The 20882-nt window shown below is 52.7% G+C and overlaps 8 protein-coding genes across 8 annotated transcripts; 7 read left to right on the top strand and 1 right to left on the bottom strand.

The window, feature by feature from the left end:
- Positions 1–302: 302 nt before the first annotated feature.
- On the top strand, positions 303–3046 carry AUEXF2481DRAFT_1177 (uncharacterized protein; the record flags this gene model as incomplete). Its single annotated transcript, XM_013492444.1, has 2 exons — positions 303–2648; positions 2699–3046. 2 exons carry the CDS (start codon positions 303–305, stop codon positions 3044–3046), a joined length of 2694 nt encoding a protein of 897 aa, XP_013347898.1.
- A 1390-nt stretch (positions 3047–4436) lies between these two features.
- AUEXF2481DRAFT_1176 (uncharacterized protein) lies at positions 4437–7491 on the top strand (the record flags this gene model as incomplete). The annotated part of the gene is made up of 4 exons (XM_013492443.1): positions 4437–4490; positions 4546–4588; positions 4646–6236; positions 6294–7491. The coding sequence occupies 4 exons, from the start codon at positions 4437–4439 to the stop codon at positions 7489–7491; spliced, it is 2886 nt and encodes a 961-aa protein (XP_013347897.1).
- A 582-nt stretch (positions 7492–8073) lies between these two features.
- Positions 8074–10880, bottom strand: AUEXF2481DRAFT_76278 (uncharacterized protein; the record flags this gene model as incomplete). The annotated part of the gene is made up of 2 exons (XM_013492850.1): positions 8074–10755; positions 10797–10880. 2 exons carry the CDS (start codon positions 10878–10880, stop codon positions 8074–8076), a joined length of 2766 nt encoding a protein of 921 aa, XP_013348304.1.
- Positions 10881–11268: 388 nt separating this feature from the next.
- AUEXF2481DRAFT_25572 (uncharacterized protein) lies at positions 11269–11875 on the top strand (the record flags this gene model as incomplete). Its single annotated transcript, XM_013492575.1, has 2 exons — positions 11269–11281; positions 11328–11875. 2 exons carry the CDS (start codon positions 11269–11271, stop codon positions 11873–11875), a joined length of 561 nt encoding a protein of 186 aa, XP_013348029.1.
- A 2464-nt stretch (positions 11876–14339) lies between these two features.
- On the top strand, positions 14340–14954 carry AUEXF2481DRAFT_1173 (uncharacterized protein; the record flags this gene model as incomplete). The annotated part of the gene is made up of 2 exons (XM_013492442.1): positions 14340–14842; positions 14891–14954. The coding sequence occupies 2 exons, from the start codon at positions 14340–14342 to the stop codon at positions 14952–14954; spliced, it is 567 nt and encodes a 188-aa protein (XP_013347896.1).
- Positions 14955–15676: 722 nt separating this feature from the next.
- Positions 15677–16345, top strand: AUEXF2481DRAFT_25570 (uncharacterized protein; the record flags this gene model as incomplete). Its single annotated transcript, XM_013492574.1, has 1 exon — positions 15677–16345. One exon carries the CDS (start codon positions 15677–15679, stop codon positions 16343–16345), a length of 669 nt encoding a protein of 222 aa, XP_013348028.1.
- A 455-nt stretch (positions 16346–16800) lies between these two features.
- Positions 16801–18021, top strand: AUEXF2481DRAFT_35605 (uncharacterized protein). The gene has a single exon (XM_013492707.1). The coding sequence runs from the start codon at positions 17000–17002 to the stop codon at positions 17912–17914; it is 915 nt and encodes a 304-aa protein (XP_013348161.1). The 5' UTR covers positions 16801–16999; the 3' UTR covers positions 17915–18021.
- Positions 18022–18491: 470 nt separating this feature from the next.
- Positions 18492–20793, top strand: AUEXF2481DRAFT_45749 (uncharacterized protein; the record flags this gene model as incomplete). Its single annotated transcript, XM_013492784.1, has 2 exons — positions 18492–20457; positions 20525–20793. 2 exons carry the CDS (start codon positions 18492–18494, stop codon positions 20791–20793), a joined length of 2235 nt encoding a protein of 744 aa, XP_013348238.1.
- Positions 20794–20882: the final 89 nt, after the last annotated feature.

Genomic DNA, 20882 nt, shown 5'->3' with positions numbered 1-20882 from the left:
AGCCCCAAGCGGTCCGTGCTCACAGCGAGATGGGTAGTTGGAGGAAGTGCAGCATGTCGACGTGTAAAGCTGTCTCCAGTCCCGTTTCGCTGTCGCTCTTGTACCTGCCTGTATGCAAAGACGAAGCGCCCTGTCAAGCAGTCTGTGCAGTCCCTCGTGTCCAGCGTAGCACACATACGACCAGTCGACCATCTCGTCGGATACACCGCATATCTCTCCGCCAGACAGACTCGCGCCTGGTCGTGTCTGGCCTTGGCTTGGCCCAGTCAGTCGTTCCGCCGAAACATTGTTATAGCCAAACTATGAACGGCGACTTGAGCCTGTCGCGCTCCCTCGGTGGTCTGCGCATAGCCAATCCCGACGACGACGAAGACCAAGGCACTCCCACCTCCCACCAACACCAGACCCTCGACCAGACGCCCTTGCATACACCGCCGTCCACCGCCTTGTCTCAGGACTCGTCCGCAAACAACAACACAACAAGTCCCAGCCAGCAACCTCGATCCACTGCCTCGACTCCTGATGATCGTCCGACCATCTCCTCGCACTCGTCGGGCAGCACCATCACCAACCTTAATCACTCGCGTGGCTTGTCACAGCTCTCGTCCATTCACCCCGTCGACCACGATTCGCACTCTCAGTATGCTGCCTCTTTCCACTCCAACGCCCCCTCGCACTCGGACTACGCTTCTAGTCACCTAGCCTCCGCCGACCCCTATACCTCCACCAGACAATACCGTGCTGCCTCGGGTGATTCCGACCACATGTATCGCCAGCGCGCTGGCTCCTACGAGACTCAACTTCCGCAATATCCCCAGAACCCTAGCATTCCATCTGCACGCATGTCCAACATGTACACACACCAAAATGCTTCAAGCACATCTGCCCTATCACAGGCTTCCTCATACAGATACCGTGACGACGTTTCAACCGCTTCCGGACTCGCTAGAAGCGCTTCGAGAGCCGCCGCTGCTGCTATGGGCGTACACCCGCCCGCACGCTCCGCCAGCCGAAGTTATCGTGGTCCAGACGGTCAGAATGTCATGCCACCCCGGAGAAGCTCTAAGCGTGTGACCTCCGGCTATGGCCCCGGCCCCGCAGGCTCTGTATATAGTATCGAGGGCGGTCCTCTCCCTAGCAGTGAAGAGTGGAAAGAGCGAGGAGCCGCAGTCGCTACCAGACAGGACGTTGATCAGAACGGGCGACCCGTTTCCAAAATCGTCAAGAAGGGTGTCAACGACTTCCACTTCGGTCGAACTTTGGGAGAAGGCTCATACAGCACAGTTCTGGCGGCTACTGATCGTCAAGTTCATCGTGAGTATGCTGTCAAAGTCCTCGACAAGCGCCACATCATCAAAGAAAAGAAGGTGAAATACGTCAACATCGAGAAAGATGCTCTCAATCGCTTGACGGAACATCCTGGCATTGTTCGCCTTTACTATACCTTTCAGGATGAGCGCTCGCTGTATTTCGTACTTGACCTTGCCAATGGCGGCGAACTGCTTGGCCACCTGAAAAAGATGGGTACGTTCGACGAAGAATGTACACGTTTCTACGGTGCCCAAATCCTCGACTCGATAGCATACATGCACTCGAAGGGTATCATCCATCGAGATCTCAAACCAGAGAATGTTTTGCTTGATGAGCAAATGCACACCAAGATCACAGACTTCGGAACTGCCAAAATCCTCGACATCAGGTCCGCTGGCGGCCCTGGAACTGAAGGACCTGCTTCTGGCGATCCTATGGATGGCGCAGAACAGGAAAGAGCCGTTTCGTTCGTCGGCACTGCTGAGTATGTCAGTCCAGAACTCCTAACCGACAAGAATGCGTGCAAAGCAAGCGATCTCTGGGCATTTGGCTGCATCCTCTATCAACTCCTAGCTGGACGTCCACCTTTCAAAGCTGGCAATGAGTATCAGACGTTCCAAAAGATTGTGGCTCTAGATTATCATTTCCCCGATGGTTTCCCGCCGGTTGCGAGGGATTTGATTGAAAGGCTACTAGTCCTCGATCCATCTAAGCGACTGCCAATCGAGCACATCAAATCACATCCTTTCTTCGAGGGCATACAATGGGGCATGGGATTGTGGAAACAGAAAGCACCGCGCCTGCGAAACTACATGCCTGGTCCCTCTCAATCTCAGCCCATCCGGTTAAACGGTGGAGATCCCATGGCTTCAGCTCCCGCTCCTACTATTCCAGGTGTCCCAATGGCAACAGGCTCGCACGCGACCTCCCCGCCAAGTGCCCCGTCGGCGCAGCAGATGCCTCGGCCACAACTGAGAGCTATAACTGAGCTAGCTCCTCCCAGTCAGCTTGACATTGACTGGTCGCCCGTCTTGACGCGCAACAACGAACGTATCATAAAACTGGGCAATCTCAATGTCATTTCTTCTCCAGCTCCGCATAGTCCTACGGCCAAAGGTGGCGAGGAAGCATCGAGGAAGTTCTCGAGATTCTTTGGTGGAGCAACTACCAAAAAGCGCCAACGACTTGTTATGATAACTTCCAGTGCGCGAGTCATAATAGCTGCTGCTGGAGGAGACGAGAAAAAGGCGAAGCTGGATTTTAATCTGCTTGCAAACGGGACGTCTTGGAAGACGGTCCTTGACAACAAGGGTTTGACAGCCTTTTGTATCGACACGGTAAGCCTAATCCTCCTTACGCAAAGAGTGCTCAGCTAACATGGTACAAGCGTGACAAACACTTCTCTTTCGAAGATCCTCGAGCCACCACGGCTGACCCAGACGGCTCCAAGTACTCAACCAAGGAGTGGATGGATGCCATTGATAGAGCCAAAGATGTCGCACTTTCACAATCCATGGCTGACTCGTACTCGGGTGAGTCGCAGTATGGCGATCTGGCATCTACCATGTCAAGCCCCACCAGCGCGAGTGGGGGTGACGGCGGAGGTGAGCAGCAATCAATACACTCCGTACGCAACACTCTACGCAAGGACCCGGGAGATAACGAGAGTGTCAAGAGTCGAAAGCCAAGATTCAGCAAGAGACATTCAAAGAGTGGGTTGGCCGCCGTCTTCTAATCATTCCACCTCGACTCAAGCTTTGCTCTGGGATGCCGTGTAAAAAAAAAAAACACTCGCAACCTCTCAACATACAATTAGCAACTACTACAAGAACTACCACGCTACCCACAACCAAGAAAGGACCTGGGCAATTGTACATGACTTTGATTTTTTCTTATTCCTTCGCGCGCGCTCTGGTTACAACCCATCATGATCTTATGACGAGAACAAATGCCGCAGGTTCTTACAGTTCTTCCTTTGAGCCGCATCGATTCCGTTGCTTGCATCACTGCAAATTCATGTCTCCCTCTCCCACGTTCCCTCGCTGAGACGCAGCAAAATTCAAATTCTCTATTATCTCCTGTTTCGCGTCTACGAGCCTTGGTCCTTGCATGTTCTTGATTTACATATTGGAGGAGTCTTTGCGTGTTTATGCTTATTCCGACGGCCAAAAATCTCCTGCTTCATCAAGCCTTACATTTTCAGCCCTTCTTTAAGATATATGCATTAGTCGAAGCATTGCAATTTCTTGTTTGTCACTCTTCTCATACTCCGAACTGTCATTAATTTGGTCTTGCGCGAGGCATTGCAAAGTTGGGATGTACTATGTGAGCTCTTCACCTCTCGTTCTCAAGCTTGCGTGTTGTTCAGTCGGATGATATAGTTGTGAGTAAGAGAAGGAGTTTGAGGTATATATGTCTCAGTCTCAATTCTAGACAATACAGTCCACTGTCTCAGTACACTAGAGATGGTTAGAACGAAGTAGAAACCGACATTCTGGTTTGTCTGCACTTCGTCAAGTATTTCTACAGCCCACAAGTGATACAGTCAGAGACGCCATGCTAGTGCGTGTTCAGTAAGGCCGTGTTATATTTTATGAGAAGTTGGTGGATCTCGTCCAGGGTGTTGGTTGGTTCCTTCGCCCTCGCCGCCCAAGCAACCAACAGACCGTCAGCTGCCGATCGAAGGCCGAGCATTGCATGGTCTCCTTATTGGCTCCTTCACTCTGTTTAGTAGTTCTCGATATCACTCTCAACTTTATTGCTCTGTGTGCTTTCAGTTAGGAGGAGCATCTGGCGCTCTCACTCGTCAATCGTTCATTGCGCCAAAACAAAACATCACAGCTTTCACATGTTTGGAGGGGCAGCGAGCTTTGCACAACAACCAAGCCCGCTCGGCCTTCGTAGATTATTTACGACAACGCATGACACGCGCTTCTGACCGTTGGCCGCTCATCATCTCTTTCACACTTGTTTTGGACTCTCGACTCTCGCTGCTGCCTACTTGTCCACTCATCTTGTAACGACGTCCATCATCATTCCACCAGGATCGACGGCCGACGCAGGGCCTTGATGGTATCGCATCGCACCACGCCTCGTTTCTGTGAAGCTCTTATTTGTCCAGGATCATGGTGAAGGCCGATATCAAACGCAACTACTATGCGGATCTGGAAGTGCCCAACGTATGTCTGCATGGGAGGCGTTGGCTATGGCGACAGTAGCTGACTCTGGTGACAGGATGCTTCCGTCGAAGACATCAAGAAGGCATACCGCAAGCTTGGTATGACTTCACGACTTTCCTTATGAATGAGTGTAATGGTACTAACGTATGACACAGCTTTAAAATACCACCCCGATCGAAACCCTGGCAATGAGTCAGAAATCGTGCCCAAATTCCAGGCCATCCAAGCCGCCCAAGAAATCCTCAGCGACCCGGTGTCCAAGAGCCGATATGATGCAGACCGCAGGAAGGCGGGACTAGGTGCAGGTGCCTTTACCAAGCCAAACGTGCCACCGAGGAGCACCGGACAGAACCCCATGTACCAGGCCTCATCCAACTTCCCTCCACCACCGAGACGCACCCCGAACCCGACCGCCTCATGGCGCAGTACCGCGTCCGGCGCTTCAGGAGCTGATAGATTCACGAACTTCCCGAAACCTGCAGCACCCACGAGCAAGAAGACGTCGACCGACCCTGCGAATGTCTTCAATGCCTGGCAAAACATGAAGTCACAGACAGCCGGTGCTTCACCACAACCACCCCCTCGCCCGACTCCCAAACGACCAGTGCCCAATCCACCGCCGAGACGAGACACGCGCCGTCCCACCGAGGAAGACATACGTGCTGGTATGAACTACCGTGAAGCCCCTCCTAGGCCGACTTCCAACGCTTATGGTGGCTTCCGCTCGGCCTGGGCCGAGTACAACGGAGCAGGAACAAGTAACCCGGGTGCCTCTACCGCTTCTAGCACTCCGAGGAAGGGCGGTTTTGATCCTACGTCGACCGGTGACGAGGGTCAGGCAGGAAGCACGGCCAACTACTCGTCGTCTAGGCGAAGGTCCGCGGATCCACCATATTACCCACCTCCACCTCCACGTTCTGCTTCCAACCAAACGAACTCAGATGTCCCGTTTGAGGGCATCCGCACCAAATCAGCCTACTCGGGTGAGGACTATCGTAGAACAACTAGCACATCTCAAGTGCCCACAACTTCTGAGAGCGGACCGTCATTGGGTCGATCGACGCGCAAGGCGGGTACGGGTACAGCAAGGAAGCCCTTTGTCGTCTACAGCTCCAGCGATGACTCGGAGACTGAAGATGACTCGGCCTTCACCACCCCTGACACTGCGCAGAAGATCCCTCAGCCAACGGCTACTGAACAGACAGCTGACCCCTCTTCACGCCCCTTCACACGTCCTAAGAAGACACCCAATCCTCCCAGCCGCCAGTTCAAGAATGGCGTGCCTTACAAGGCCCCAGATGAAGCCAGTGGAAGCAGCAGCCTTGGTCCAGATCCAGCAAGCGATGCTGGCGAGAAGGACAAACCAACAATGTATGCCAACTATTTCTCTACCCCTTCTCCAAAGCCTCAAGAAAAAATGCCCTCTCCAGTTTATCCCTTCGGGAGAAACTATCAACACAACAAGAGCCCAGATTCGATACCCCGGTGGGCTGTCCCTTCGTCTGTTCCCCCTGTCAAAGCTGTTCCTCCTTTCAAGCGGTCTCACTCGGCTGCTCAACGCGCCTGGGTGGACCTCACGAACACAGAGGCGTCTGAAAACACGGGAAAGAGTCAACCACACTTCCCTGAGAGACCGACATACAGAGCCGAGCCTAATGATCTCATCGATCTGACTGCGGATGACGCCCCTACACTTCAGTCGCCCTTCAAAAAGGCCTGCTTTACCAAAGACGACGCTACTGGCCTGTATCGTTTTTGCCATCGTTCACAACATCAGTCTGGTGCTGACACATCTTCTCATAGTTTCACCATACCCATCAATGCTGACACCTTCAGGCCCAACGTGGCCAAAAGCCGTAGCGAAGACAGCATCAATACTTCTTTCGTCGCTGAGCAATGGGCTGGCGACTTTACCAGCAACAACGTCTTTGCTGCTGCCCAACATGCGACTGGCAGTGGTCGCAAATCTGCCACTCCGTCACGGAAGTCTTCGAGAGCTTTCCGCCAACAGCCCAGGGTGAACACTTTCCCCGAGACCACGCCCAGTGTAGAGCCCACAGAGGATGCGACCGTCCAATCGCCTCCCCCACCGCCGGCCAAGTATCGCCCCGATGAATGGGCGAAACATTTCCAAGATGCCTCTTGGGCTTTTGACCCAAACGCTCTACGCACCTCATCCCCTGGTAAGCCTGAGTCAAAGACGACATCTAGAAGTAATTCGACCGCGGTAAGAAAGGGTTCGAGGGTTGCTAACAAGATACCCGTGAACACCTCTAAGCCTGCAACTGTAGCAGATGAAGAGGAGGAGTTGGCACCTAGAACCCACTCTCCGGATGAGATGGATGTCGATGAAGCTCCACCAGCCGGCACAAATGCTGCGCCTCAAGCTCCCTCTGCCCAGGAGCCTCGCATGTACCCTGTCGATACCACACACCTTCATCAAGGTGACAATGAGGCTTCCAAACGCGAGAGCGATGGCTTTAAGGTCCGCCTTGACGATCTAGGCGCCGCAGTCGATCCTCAGCCATCTCAAGGCCTCGACGGTTTCTCCGATATCAGCAACACTCTCCCGTTTACCTCGAAAGCCTCCACCACCATCCCAACCTTTACACCTCAGTCCCTCCAGATGCCCACCCTCCCCCGCGCACCCTCGACACCCACGAAACTCACCCGCTCCTCATGGTCAACCTACTGCATCTCCTTTTCCATCTACCTCGACAAATTCGACAAGTTCAACTCGACCCTGCTCGCCCATTTCAGCAGACGACAGGAAAAAGCAGCAAGATTGGTAAGAGCTGGAGTTAAAGCGTTGGAAGCCGTAGGGGAAGCTAGCACGGGAGAAGGCTTTATGAGTTATGCTCAAGCCATCAAGGAAGATGAGCGCGTCAGAGAACATTGGAACATTGGAAGTGAGAAACATGGAGATGCGGTTAGAGAGTTTGAGAATGTCAGGGAAAGAGTTAGGGTACTGAGTGAGGGTGCTGGGTTGCCTGAGAATTGAGGTGCTGGGATTGTGGCATCTTTGTTCTGTTTGGCTCTGCACTCTGACGACTCCGCACTTCTTTTCTCGGTCTTTATGACACTTTGGTCATTCTTGCCTTTTTGCACTCCGATGTCTTCGGTACCCTTCTTTTTACTTGATCCTTTGTACCTTTATCTTTTTTTTTTTTGGGTGGTCATGGGTTTATGGATTCCTTCCTTTTTTCACTTCTGCATTACAAGACGGCGGGCTGATATACGGACTTGCTGGAGAGAAAAAAAAAAGAGTCAATTGACGTCTCTCTCTTTTTTTTCCATTTCTACTCATTTGGGCAAAGCAAAGGAGAATTCAGGGAATGAATACGGAAGAAAAAGAAAAGCAATCAATGTTGTTTTCCACTTTACACAAGAAAATCAAGCAGGAGGGCGTTTTGGTTCATAGCACTTGATGCATGGCGCGTTCCTTTTGATATGAGATTTGTTGAGGCTGGAACAGGCAATGATTAATACTTTTTCGCAATATGGGTATCTAATCCTGTTATCAATACAAACTTCTGGCAGCTCTCTCTTATGCTAGACTGGTTAAGAACAGCCAACTTGGGAATCAAAACTCCTGCGCAGTGACAAAAGTCTGTAATGCTGGTCTTGCTGCTCCTCCCTCTACTTCGTTATCAGCAGCTCTGCCTTTACCCTTTTCTCTCAATCCCGTCTCGGTCTCGTACACGCCCACACCAGGCTCATTGGCGATAATGACATCTTCACTTCCGCCCATTACACTGACACCTTTGCCGGTCGTAGGTCTGGAGCTCTCGACCACAGACTCGCCATCGCCTCTGCCCATGGGTCTGACGTGAGCTGCAGAGTCCAGAGTTACTGTGCTTGCAGTCGCAGCCTCGTTCTTGAGCTTGAACGGGTAGGCTACCTCGCCATTGTGAGGACGAGCGCTGTTGTTGCTCAAGAATGTGTTTTCCGATCCTGGAACTTTGGTGTGCATGCCGTATGGCGCCAGATGCAGCTCGTCGTCTCGAATGGCTTCTTTGCCTCTTGGTTCGTCCTTTGGCGGTGGAGTAGGAGGAACCGTTGAAGAACTCATTGGTCGATGTGGTAGGCCCGTTTGGCCCAAGTTTGTGACGGTGCGGTAGCTTGGGCTCATACTACGGTCAAAGGTAGGTGATGGTCTCACCATAGGCGAAGCCTCTATCTTTGCAGCCTCTTCTGGATCGACTTTGGAGACTCCAGCACCAGCCTGTGGCACGGCGACCGATTGTGTGGGTGCACGATTGACCTTTTGTTCACGGCCAATTGTGTCTTCGTCGTGCTTGGAGCCCCATCCTGACCACATCGCAAGACCCCATGATTTGCCCTTGCGCGTCTTCTGTCCCGGCATGTCCTTCTTACGGCGGCCGGCCAAAGCGGTAGGTGGTGGTACATCTCCTGCTTTGAACGTGTCATAACCTTCGGCCATCTCCTTCATGCGTTGTTTTTGAATTGCACGCTTGTCCTTGCCGTACTTGACGTCCCACTCGGCTTTCTTGGAGATCCATTTTCTAACTGGACCAGGTTTGATCATACCTATGGTGTTTGGATCTAGTTGCAAACACTGCAGATCAGATGGGGCGGCTAGCGGATATGTGACACCATGCCTGTCAACTCTTTGGCGGACCATATGACCTTGGAAAGGAGGTAAAGGATCACCAGCTTTGCCGACCGATCCAGAAGCTGTGGAGACTGCGTGAGCTCTAATCGGAGTCCCTAAAGCGTCTGGGAATTTCTTGTCCATGGTTCTACCGCGATCAATCTTTTCATCAGAGGAGTCTTTGTCGCTTTCATCGCTAGACTGGGTGCTGATGATACTGATTGCATCATCATCCAGGATAGTGATAGCTTGGTCCTGGGCACAAGCCAGGGCCCAGGCGCCGAATTGGGCAACACTGCGGTACATATACTTCGCTGGTCGAGTAAAACTCAGAGTATGCGGGACGTGACAAAGGTCATCCCAAACCTGCAGAACAACATGCGTTGGTGGGTATCTGTTCAATATCTCCCTGTTGGGATCGAACTCGTCCATGACCTTCTTGCTCGGAAGATATGCGGCCGGATTTGCGGCTTTGTGCGCGATGTAGATCTGCTCGTCGCGCAGGAGCTCGCCACCGCCTGTTTGGATGAGCAATGGAGGCAGGCCACCGAGTGAAGGCTGCATCACAGGCGATACCATCGGATGCGCGAGCATGTCGTTTGTTGTATACATCTGAATTTGATCAGTAAGCTCGATCAGCTTGCCGTCCAGCTCGATTGACAAGTGTTCACCGCCCGGGACGCTCTTAGCTCGCGGGCGGAACGTTTGACCAGCCGTGGCTGTATCGGTAGCTTCGCCAATTGGAGGCATATCTTCGGTGGTGAAGCCTTGAGTAGCCTCTCGCTCGAGCTTTTTCTTCTCTTCCTTTGACCTTCGTGGGGAATTCAGCTGTGGAGACTTGATGTCTTTCAGGTCATTGGCGTTTGGAGGTGGCCATGCCATCGAGGGTCGGTGATGGAAACCGTTGGCGGGAATATAGTCGAAGTCACCTTCTCCGGCGACGCTGGGGAACGAGTGGGTAAGATCGACCCAAGGGGACAACAGGAGAGCGCCAGCAGGGAGAGGTAAGCCTTGATCGCGAAGAGTCACGAGCATGTTGATAACCATGCCACCACCGGCAGAGTCACCACCCAGAAGGACAGTTGAGGGATCACACTGCTCGATGACATGTAGATATGCAGCAATGCAATCGTGCAGACCACAGGGGAAAGGGAATTGGGGAGCAAGGCGGTATCTCGGAGCAAAAAGACGGGCCTTGAGCTTCCTAGCATGACGCTGCATCTGGTAGCGATGCTCGTCGACGGAACCAAAGTAGTAGGCACCGCCATGTACGTAGAGAATGACGCGGTCGCTCTTGTTCTCAGTGGCCACTCGGTCGTTGTAGTCCTGGCGCATCTCGATCCATTCACCCTTCAAGGCAAGTTCTGGCCGTCTCCACTGCCACCAATCTTGACCACCGACTCTCTGCAGACCTGCAGGGCCCAGCTGTGCTTTCACGAGGTCGGCTGAGCGCTTCAGGTGGGCCTCGGAAATGGCGACTTCTTCGAGCTTGACCCAAGTTGGAGTTGGTACCCATTGGCCAGTGAAGGCTTGAATGTCTTCGACGGTATGTTGTGAAGCATAGTGAAGAAACTGACGGATAAGGCGCAGACCTTCGTGGTACGAAACATGGGCAGTGGGTTTTCCTTTCAGCGGCTTGCGGTTAAGGTACTGTCTAAGGCATTAGCATATCAGGTAGGGTCGCACGATACGGCACCGAGACTTGCATGTGAGAAGAAGGTCTCGATGACCGAAGGAGTAACGTCGGCAGCTACGCCGAGCGTGCTCAAGACCATGGCTGATCCTTTTGATTAATGGAATCCCTGGTGATAGTCGCGTTCAATTCCCAGAGGATCTTTGTCATCGGCGCATGTCAGATTTGACAGTCGCGGAAAGCGTGCTTGTGTGAGACCGGTGAGAAAGTCTTGCTCGAGATGGAGACTCGAGATACTCCCGCCGCGACAGGAGCCGAGTATTTGTTTCTGGCAAGCGCAACCGCTGCAAAACAGCGGAGATGAGTGCTTGAATCGTGACGGATGTGGCGCTTGTTGATGTCGATCTTCTTCCCCAGGGTCCACTCCAAGCCTCTGCCGAAGTCTGGAGTTTCGTGGTCCAAGCGTCTCTTTTTTGCGCATGGCCAAATAAATTATGCCATCACCGCAAACTCTCTGCCAGAACACAATCATGGCGGATCAAGGTATGACACTGTGATTGCAGACTTGTCGAAACAAATGACTGATCAGACGCAGAAACAATTCAGACCAACTTCGATCTCGGCATCTGGTACGCCTTGGGCCTCTGGCCTGCCCTCACAATCGCCGTCACCAGCAACTGGGGTGGCCCAGAAAGCTCAGACAAGCGCGACTGGTTCGCTGGCGCCTTGAGCGACCTCTTCACAGACCGTGCCGATACCGATCAGTTCGACGTCGAAGCCGTTCTGCTGCAGGTCATGCAAGACGAGTTCGACCTGAACGTCGAGGACGAGAGCGAGATCCCTGTTGCAGAAGAGATCATGAAGCTTAGGAAAGAGACCTTGGACGGCAACTTCGCTGGTATCGAGGCTATCAAGAGGAGGTTCGAAGAGCGCGGCGGAAGAGTCCCTCAGAACCTCCAGGTCGTTGAGCACAAGCAAGACGACGATGAGAGCAGCGACGAAGAGAGCGACGACGACGATAACGATGTTGAGATGGGTGATGCTGCTCCCGCTCTCGTTTCTGCACCACGCGAAAGACAAGAGCCCGAGGTGGACGACGATGGCTTCACCAAGGTTGTCAGCAAGAAGAAGAGATGAAGAAAGTCACATGTCACATCACATACAGTTACGACAATAATGCCGATAGATTCACATCCCTACACACATCGCTTCAGGAAAGCTGTATTAAACGCGAGAAATATACGGAAGTAGGAAGGAGTCATGACTTCAAGGGGCCCTGGCCAATCAAGCTACTTCGAAGCACATAGCACTGTTTGATACGACGTCTCACTCTGCGGACAGATGCGCCTGATCCAGTCTGTCTCGGCCCATCACCCGATCTGTCTCCCACGGTATGGCTTTTCTAGGGTTTGTCAACCTCCACCATGTCTGCATAGCATTTATTGCCGTTACCCATCCGTGCTCTGTCTACCCACATCTTCCTGGCTAGCACTAAGGCAGTAACTTTGGATTTGTGTCCGCATCGCTTAGACCTGTTTCTGCTGGTTAACGTCCTTCACTGCTGGCCTGATTCAGATAGTGTTGCTTTGCCTTCGTCGGATTTGCTTTCTGGTGGACTTCTCATCGCTACGGAGTTCCCTGAGGTTCTGGTTGGTGCCTGCAAGATCATTCCCTGAGCCCTTGACTCCATACTGCTCGCGAACGATACCTTGAATGGTTATTTGATTCGGCGCGACAAACACAGATTGTCAAGTATTTCAGCCCTAGCCTAGACTCCACACATCACACTTCTGCTCGTCGACGTTGAATGACAGCGCTTGACGCTCCGCTTGCTGATACAGCGTAATTGCCGTTCCAGCCCCTGGATCTCGTGGACCAAAACTCGGCTCCGGTAGCGACGATAGAAGCAGTATATGGGAGCCCGGAGATCAGAGTGCTGACGGTGTCGGATCAATATCTCAAGGTAGGGCCAATTCCACCAGCCACAATGCCAGTAACTGAGACCAGCAGTTTCTTTTCCAGAGATGGCGTATAACGATATCCTCGCCTAGCTCGCGATTCGTCGCATTGGCCAACAGCTGAAGGAAGTTGTACCAATGCGGAAAATGCTCGAAGCGTGTAATGCACGTGTCGAGCTCACAATTATCAAGGCAAGCAGTGAGGGTGGGTATGTTGCTCAAGAATGGGGCTGTGTGAGCGCCTGTCGTCACAGTTCTTTCCAGGGTTGGTCCGCAGCTCGCGCGCGAGAAGAGCGTGACGAGGCCCGACTGGGCTTCAAGCTTCGGATCGAATCTATAGTGTTTGCACAGGCTCTAGAAGCGAGCAGGACTGCCAGTTGGACGGCGTTGAGAAGACGCAAGACAATGGACATTACCAAAAAGTGATATACCGATGATAGGTGTGCTTTCCAAGAATAGGATTCAATCGGAGCGAATGTGAAGTCATGCAAAAGTAATGTTATGTCGGCGATGAGAGCGGCTGGGATCAAGTCAGTAAGAGGATCGTGTCTAAGGTAGCGGGTGCTTCCTTCCTCCTTGACGGCCGGATCTGCGCCGTCGTGGTGCAGACCTAGCAACTTTCGACGTCGATGTCGACATCAATCATTGAGAGTCCGACTTCCAGATCTTCTTGGTACCCTCTTCGAGGCCCCGGTTTGATGTAGGTCGAGTCTATTGGGACTTACCATGACCATGATGACTCTACCTTTGGCTAACGTACGTCCCAACCATCTCTGAGCATTACAAAATTCGCACCTACGCCAAATGCAGCATACGGTTAGAATCTAGAAGAAGTGAATACGATGTAGTGTACTAAAATAAGGCCAAAGATCGACGTGATCCTTAACCGTACTTGATGGTCAAAGATCTTCGTCTGGAACATGACCAGTTTGAACAGGTCTGAGTGATACGATAACCCCGCGAATGAGGGAGGTGACTTCGTTTAAAAAGCTTTTGACAAGCTTCTCGTGTTCCACGTTGAACTAGGGAGGATGCAAAGCTTTAGCTGTACTACCGAGTAAGAATCTAACTATTGGCAATACGTCGAGGGAACGGATGACCAAATCAGCGCGGGTTTCGTCCACTACTATCATCGCAGATTGTCTGGATCCCTAATGATGGCGGGCACCGCCATAGGGAATGTTTGACATCCGGTGTGAGCTGTAAGCTTCCGTCACTCACATAAAGACCTTTAGAGGATGGGTGCGAAGCGTCGGCTCTACTGCTCCCATTGATACATACATAGTGCCACTGAAGTGTCAAACGGCCATAGGATCTACAAACAAGCCGAATGCTCCGGTCTAATGTCCTACCACTCAACGAATCAGATGCTTGATGGTCAAGCTGGGCGTAGCTTTGGACGATCCATTCATGCCTCTGTTCTTCCTGGAAGGATCTGTAGATCATGTCGTACGAGGTACGTCAGACTGGTATACAGGTTGAAGGGTATCTGTCTAGGTGAGGTGGTATTGGCTATGCCACACATGATGATCGATTCTCTATTTGCCAGACATATAAGACGGCGGGCCTTGTCTCCCATGATCTTTCTCCTCATCGCTTCATCGACTCTTACGCATATTTTCCTATCCATACAGCTTCTCTTCATGCATCTCAGAACCATCTTCTTTACTGCCGCGCTGGCTACCACTGCTTTGGCGAGCCTCAACACCTCTCGCGAGTATCAGCTTCAGAGCCAGCTAAAGCCTGGCCAAGCAGACAAGAAGCGGTTTGATAATCTCTGGCTTGTAGCCTCGCACACCGGAGCAGGCTTGAACGATGCTGTCTTGTATACCAACAAGTCATCAGGCATCAAAGGCTTCGCCAATGACACTAACATCACCCAAAGCAATGGGAAGCCTTATTTCAACCAGCTTTTCGACCTCGGAGGAGCTTTTCCCTACGATCTGTATATCGCAGATGTCAACTTCTATGCTGCTTGGGAGCCTGTGCGTATCAATGCTGGCACTGGTGCAGGCGGGTTCTTCTTCAACTCCAGTGGTCTTCAGTGGGACGAAAGCCCGGGTTCTAAGGTTGGTCAAAACTCCTTCGGAGGATGGCTTGTGTGTGACTGGTGGCACGGTGTTCCCCAGCTTTTCTCAAAGTGGAGGTGAGTAAACCTGTCTTTGACATAGGTGGTGGATGCTGACTGCGATAGTTACTACCACCTCGAGAATCCCTCGAGCTGTGCCGATATCAACCTGATCCCTCGCTACGTCTAAGCTTCCGAGCCAGACACGAGATGGCCCTTATCCTCTGATGATATCTTGAGATTCCCTCTTCTTTCGCTATCTTGTACACTTGTGTCACGGCGAAGCACAACTGACTTTGTCAAGCGCCTGCGTTCAACACCTCCATGCAGGAGTCCCTTCTCAATACTCTATTTTAATCCAGTTTCTGTTCAACCTTATCTTACATACAATACTTTACGAACTCCAACGCGTCTTCGAGCTCCATCTGCAAGGTCAAGAACCACAATATATTCCTCGACTTGACAAGACCTGATGACGCAGGTGCGACCCTGGTATCGTGTACAGCTTCGAGTTTGTCTGTAAAACACTACCTACACATGTGAGTCTGCTCTCAGACCTAAGTCTACAGAATTACATGCTCAAGAATCGACGAGTGCTTTGTGGTGACATGATGCCTGGACCACGAGGCCCCACAAAGACAGCTCATCATGCATGTACGCACCAATCGGCGACCATGAACGTGACCAGGCTGCGGCGGATGCAGCCTGACAGAACACTCTATTAAAGTAGTCGAATAATTCAGAAGCGTTCGTCTTGCGTCATCCTTGAACAAAGATGTCTCTATCCGTTGTGCTTGTTATTGTTTCATGACCCCGACCAACGACTACCGACTACCGACTATCCTAACACGCTGTGTCCACGTTCGTGGGTACGGAGGCAGACTATCTCGATAGTGTCTAAGACTCCAATACATGCAAGCCGAAGCATCATGCGCCGTCTGCGGCGCTCCTCCATCGAAGATGTGTCAACATGAAAATGAGATGCTGAAGAGGGCTTTGGAAGAAGCCAGTCATCGCTGGATGGCCAGCGTCGAGATGCAACAGATAAAGCATGTTGACTCCAATAACACAGATCTCGGTACTGACTCTGACCCTTCCAGACACTGGGCCTTGCGCCACGCTCGCGAGTGGATCATGTTCACGTATAATCAAATGGTCGACATACGGAAACAGCAATACGAAGCACACCTGGCCACCGTCCCATACTACGAACTCTACAAGATCTACTCGGGCCGGCCGCCCATCTCACAACCACAAATGCACGAATTACGCATGCAAATGTCAGCAGCACAGGGTGCGTATCAGCGAGGCATAGATGAAGATTGGAAAAACAGTCTACAACGGTATCCCGAGGTGTTGAATTATTACTTCAACCTTGTCGATTTCAAGTTACCCGGGGAGAAGAGTGTTGCAGTACTGGAACCTGTGTTCGGCAGGCGCATCGATCCTGAGATGAAGTGGAGAGAGTCCAAGAGGAGGAGAAAGACTGAGATGCCACCTGGAGGGCCGCCGCATATGGCTGGGCCAGGACCTGGTCGGATACCTCCCTTCATGGCAGGCATGCGACATGGGAGCTTCTGAACTTGTGATGTTGCTTTACAACCGGATACGCAAATTGAAGTCGGGTCATAGAGCGGTCGGCCGCGACCTTCCCCGTACAAACTACGAAAATAGCATGCAACAACAAAGTGAGGAGGGACGAAGGGCGCCGTCGGCTCCAAAAAGGCGCGCTCGCCGGAGGACACAACCGAGGCTTCATCAATGACGGAGCGTTCGGACGGAACTGCCCCGCGAATTCCTCCACGCTCCACCTCGGTGAACAGTTGCAACTTTCATGTGATGATCCGTTCCTCCATTCTTTCAATCACTTGATTTGTTCTCTTTTACCTCCTGCATATTCAAAAGTTCTCAAAATGTCGTCCGCCACACTTCTTACTCCTCTCCGTCGCCTACCGCTCTCGACTCGCCAGACATGTTTCAACAGCTATAGACAATTCAGCTCCTCCACATCCCGAGCAAAGGAGATTCAAGATGCATACATTCTGAGTGCTGTCCGAACACCAGTTGGAGTCGTATGTGCAAGGTCAACCTGTGAGAAGTACATGAGAGCCTGACAATTATTCTTAGTTCAATGGAGCTCTGTCTTCGGTTTCCGCGCCGAAGCTCGGCTCTTACGCGATCAAGGAAGCTATAGCCCGTTCGTCCATCCCCGCCGAGCACATTAGCGACGTCTACATGGGTCAAGTCTTGCAAGGAGGTGTCGGTCAGGCACCAGCAAGACAAGCCGCCATCTTCGCCGGTCTCGATTCCTCGGTAGAAGCAACCACCATCAACAAAGTATGCGCTTCGGGTATGAAGGCCGTTTCAATAGCCGCCATGAAGATTCAGCTCGGCATGGCCGAAGCACAAGTCGCAGGAGGAATGGAGAACATGAGCCAAGTACCATACTATCTGCCTCGATCATCTCAACTTCCTCCCTTCGGCAACATCAAGCTTGACGACGGATTGATCAAGGATGGTCTGTGGGATGTCTACAACCAAATCCACATGGGCAACTGTGCCGAGAAGACGGCCAAGGACCACGGTGTTACTCGTGAAGAGCAGGACAACTACGCCATCCAGAGCTACAAGCGTGCACAAGAAGCCTACAAGCAGGGACACTTCAAGGAAGAGATTGTGCCAGTGACCATCAAGGGCAAGAAGGGCGACACAGTCGTCTCGGAAGACGAGGGAGTGTACAGACTCAAGCTGGAAAAGGTGCCCACTCTCAAGCCAGCCTTCGACAAGTCTGGCTCGGGCACAGTGACAGCGGCCAACAGCTCGGGATTGTCGGACGGAGCCTCGGCACTTGTTCTTGCCAACAGGGAGTTGGCCAAGAAGTACGGCAAGGGCAACAAGCTGCTTGCACGTATTGTGGCAACAGCAGACGCGGCAGTCGACCCCATCGACTTCCCCATCGCACCTTCCAAGGTTGTTCCCATTGTGCTCGAGAGAGCAGGCATCACCAAGGAGCAGGTCAAGGTGTGGGAGTTCAACGAGGCCTTTGCAGCAGTGATCGAGGCAAACGCCAAGGTACGTTCAAAAATGGAAATGCGGTGTCTGAAGATTTACTTACACGGAGTGCCAGATCCTCGGCCTTGGTATGGATAACGTCAACCCCAGAGGCGGAGCAATTTCTCTCGGTCACGCATTGGGCAGCTCGGGCTCCAGAATCTTGGTGACGCTATTGCATCAACTGAAGAAGGGCGAGTATGGATGTGCGGCCATCTGCAACGGAGGCGGTGCCTCGACAGGTATTGTTATCCAGATGGTTGATGCAGATGACTTGTGAAGAGCGAGAATTTGGCCAGCGGGGCGCCAATGTGAACAGCCAACAAGAGTCTAGCGGTGACGATTCGAAAAGGATGTCGTCAGATCTCTAATCAATAAGACGTCAACAAAGACGCAACAAAATAACAAGCAAAGTCTCAATAAATTGTTCATGCCCAAAGTCGCACGTGACGTATGCGGAGGTGCTGGCGAAGCAAAAACGAGTCGCCGCCGGCCGGTGTGAAGGAGAGGGAAGTTGGAACCCCACCAAGCGTGGAAAGAGTTGGAAGTTTGAAAGTCGACTCCGCGCGCGCTGTCAACAATTTTTGCCATTAAACGCGACGTGCCTCCCGATTCGTCTGCACGTACAACAACTCTCGCATACCCATCCACATCCGATCGCTCAAACACAGCAACCATGTCGGATCTCAACTCGTGGGAAGACTCGCCCGATGCCCAGCAGGACCAGGACCTGTCCAGACAGGCACAGCAGAGCCTGAACATGGGCGGCCAACAGCAGTACCAACAACAGCAGCAGCAGCAGCAGCAGCAGCAGCAGCAGCAGCAGCAGCAGCAGCAGCCACAGCAGCAGCAAAGAGGCGCTTTCCACCCTGGAATGGGCAGCTTCCAGCCCGGAGCCGCTGCCTTCAACCCCGGCCAGGCCTTCTTCAACCCTGGTCAGGCATACGGCCAACAGCAATACGGCGGCTACGGCCAACAATACGGCCAGCAGCAGCAGTACAACCAGTACGGAAACCAAGGATACGGTCAGCAAGGCTACGGCCAGCAGCAGCAATACTCGCAATACGGCCAACAGGGCTACGCTCAACAATACAACCAGTCCTACCAGCAACCCGCCCAGCAACAGCGCCAAGTACCCGTCATTGCTAAGAGAGGTGACCAGTCCGCCGCAGACGCCCCCAAGGCCCCCGTCAAGACCCTCTCGCTCTCAGCCTCTGACACTGGTGCTTCAGCCCCCAAGGTCGAGAAGACTGGTGGAACAAAGGTCTTGAGCTTGGGCGTCCCCGCCGCTCCCAAGGTCGAGAAGACTGCCGGCACAAAGGTTCTCTCGCTTAATGCTGAGCCCGCAAAGCCCGCACCTGTCAAGGAGACTGTCAACAAGGCCGAGGCTGGTGCTGGAAAGGCCGTCACTGCCGCAAAGGCTCTGGAGAAGACTGGCAACTCGCCCGCCGCTTCGTCTGGTCGCACCTCTCCTACTCCCTCTTCCGGTCGCAGCTCGCCCACTCCCGCCGAGAAGCGTGCTGAGGCCCGTCAAGCCGATCTGGTCGCCGCTGAGCAGGCCGCTGATGTCGACGAGGAGACCCTCAAGGACATGTACGGCAAGGAGCACGTCAACGTTATCTTCTTGGGTCACGTCGATGCTGGAAAGTCGACTCTCGGTGGTTCCATTCTGTACGCCAGCGGTATGGTCGATGAGCGTACCATGGAAAAGTACAAGCGCGACGCAAAGGAGGCCGGAAGAGAGACATGGTACCTGTCATGGGCTCTGGATTTGACCAAGGAGGAGCGTGCCAAGGGTAAGACTGTCGAGGTCGGAAAGGGCTTCTTCGAGACCGAGAAGCGTCGTTACACCATTCTGGATGCTCCTGGTCACAAGACCTTTGTGCCCAACATGATTGGTGGTGCCTCGCAGGCTGATATTGGTGTCCTCGTCATCTCCGCCAGAAAGGGTGAGTACGAGACTGGTTTCGAGAAGGGTGGTCAGACTCGTGAGCACGCCGTCTTGGCCAAGACTCAGGGTGTCAACAAGCTCATCGTCGCCGTCAACAAGATGGATGACCCTACTGTTGAGTGGAGCGAAGAGCGTTACAAGGAGTGCACCGGCAAGCTCGCTCAATTCCTCAAGGGTGTCGGTTACAACCCCAAGACCGATCTCCAATTCATGCCCATCTCCGCGCAAACCACTCTCGGTATCAAGGACCCCGTCCCCAAGGAGGTCTGCCCGTGGAACGACGCACCTTCCCTCCTCAACTACCTCGACAGCATGCAAGCTCTGGAGCGCAAGCTCAACGCTCCCTTCCTGATGCCCGTCGCCGCCAAGTATCGCGACCTGGGTACCATGGTCGAAGGCAAGATCGAATCCGGTGTCATCAAGAAGGACATGAAGTACCTCATGATGCCCAACCGCGTCGAAACCACCATCTCAGCCCTCTACGGCGAGACCGAAGACGAAATCCCCAATGCCACATGTGGCGACCAAATCCGTCTGCGCATCAAGGGTATTGAAGAAGAAGACATTATGCCCGGTTTCGTGCTCTGCTCGCCCCGTCGCCCTGTAAACTGTGTCTCTGTTTTTGAAGCCCAGATTGTGCTCCTCGATATCAAGTCCATCCTCTCCGCCGGTTTTAACTGCGTCATGCATGGTAAGATTCTCCCTCTTCCCCTCCCCTCCCCTCCGAGATTACCCCCGTCACTAACATTTTCCCACAGTCCACGCCGCAACCGAAGAAGTAACCTTCGACGCCCTCCTCCACAAGCTCGAAAAGGGCACAGGCAGAAAATCAAAGAAGGCCCCCGGTTTCGCAACAAAGGGAATGAGCATCATTGCACGACTCAGAGTCACCAGCAACAATGGCGCCGGTGTTTGTATCGAGACTTTTGCCGAATACCCGACTCTGGGTAGATTTACCCTTCGTGATCAGGGTCAGACTATTGCCATTGGAAAGGTCACCAAGCTTATTACCGAGGAGTCTGCTTAAAATGCTCATGTTTCTTGCAAGACCCAAGGCATAGATAGATGGATGATCGGCCAATGCTCGATTTTTTTGATACCAGAGGGAAGGAAGTA

Source organism: Aureobasidium subglaciale (assembly GCF_000721755.1).
Source record: "Aureobasidium subglaciale EXF-2481 unplaced genomic scaffold scaffold_1, whole genome shotgun sequence".
NCBI classification, from domain to species: Eukaryota; Fungi; Ascomycota; class Dothideomycetes; order Dothideales; family Saccotheciaceae; genus Aureobasidium; species Aureobasidium subglaciale.
The sequence above is the reverse complement of the archived record's forward strand: the minus strand, read 5'-3'. Positions and strand labels throughout refer to the sequence as shown.

What these genes read in the sequence shown, in the direction of transcription:
- AUEXF2481DRAFT_35605 (XM_013492707.1), top strand. Translation starts at nt 17,000, where the DNA reads ATGGGTCAAGTCTTGCAAGGAGGTGTCGGTCAGGCACCAGCAAGACAA.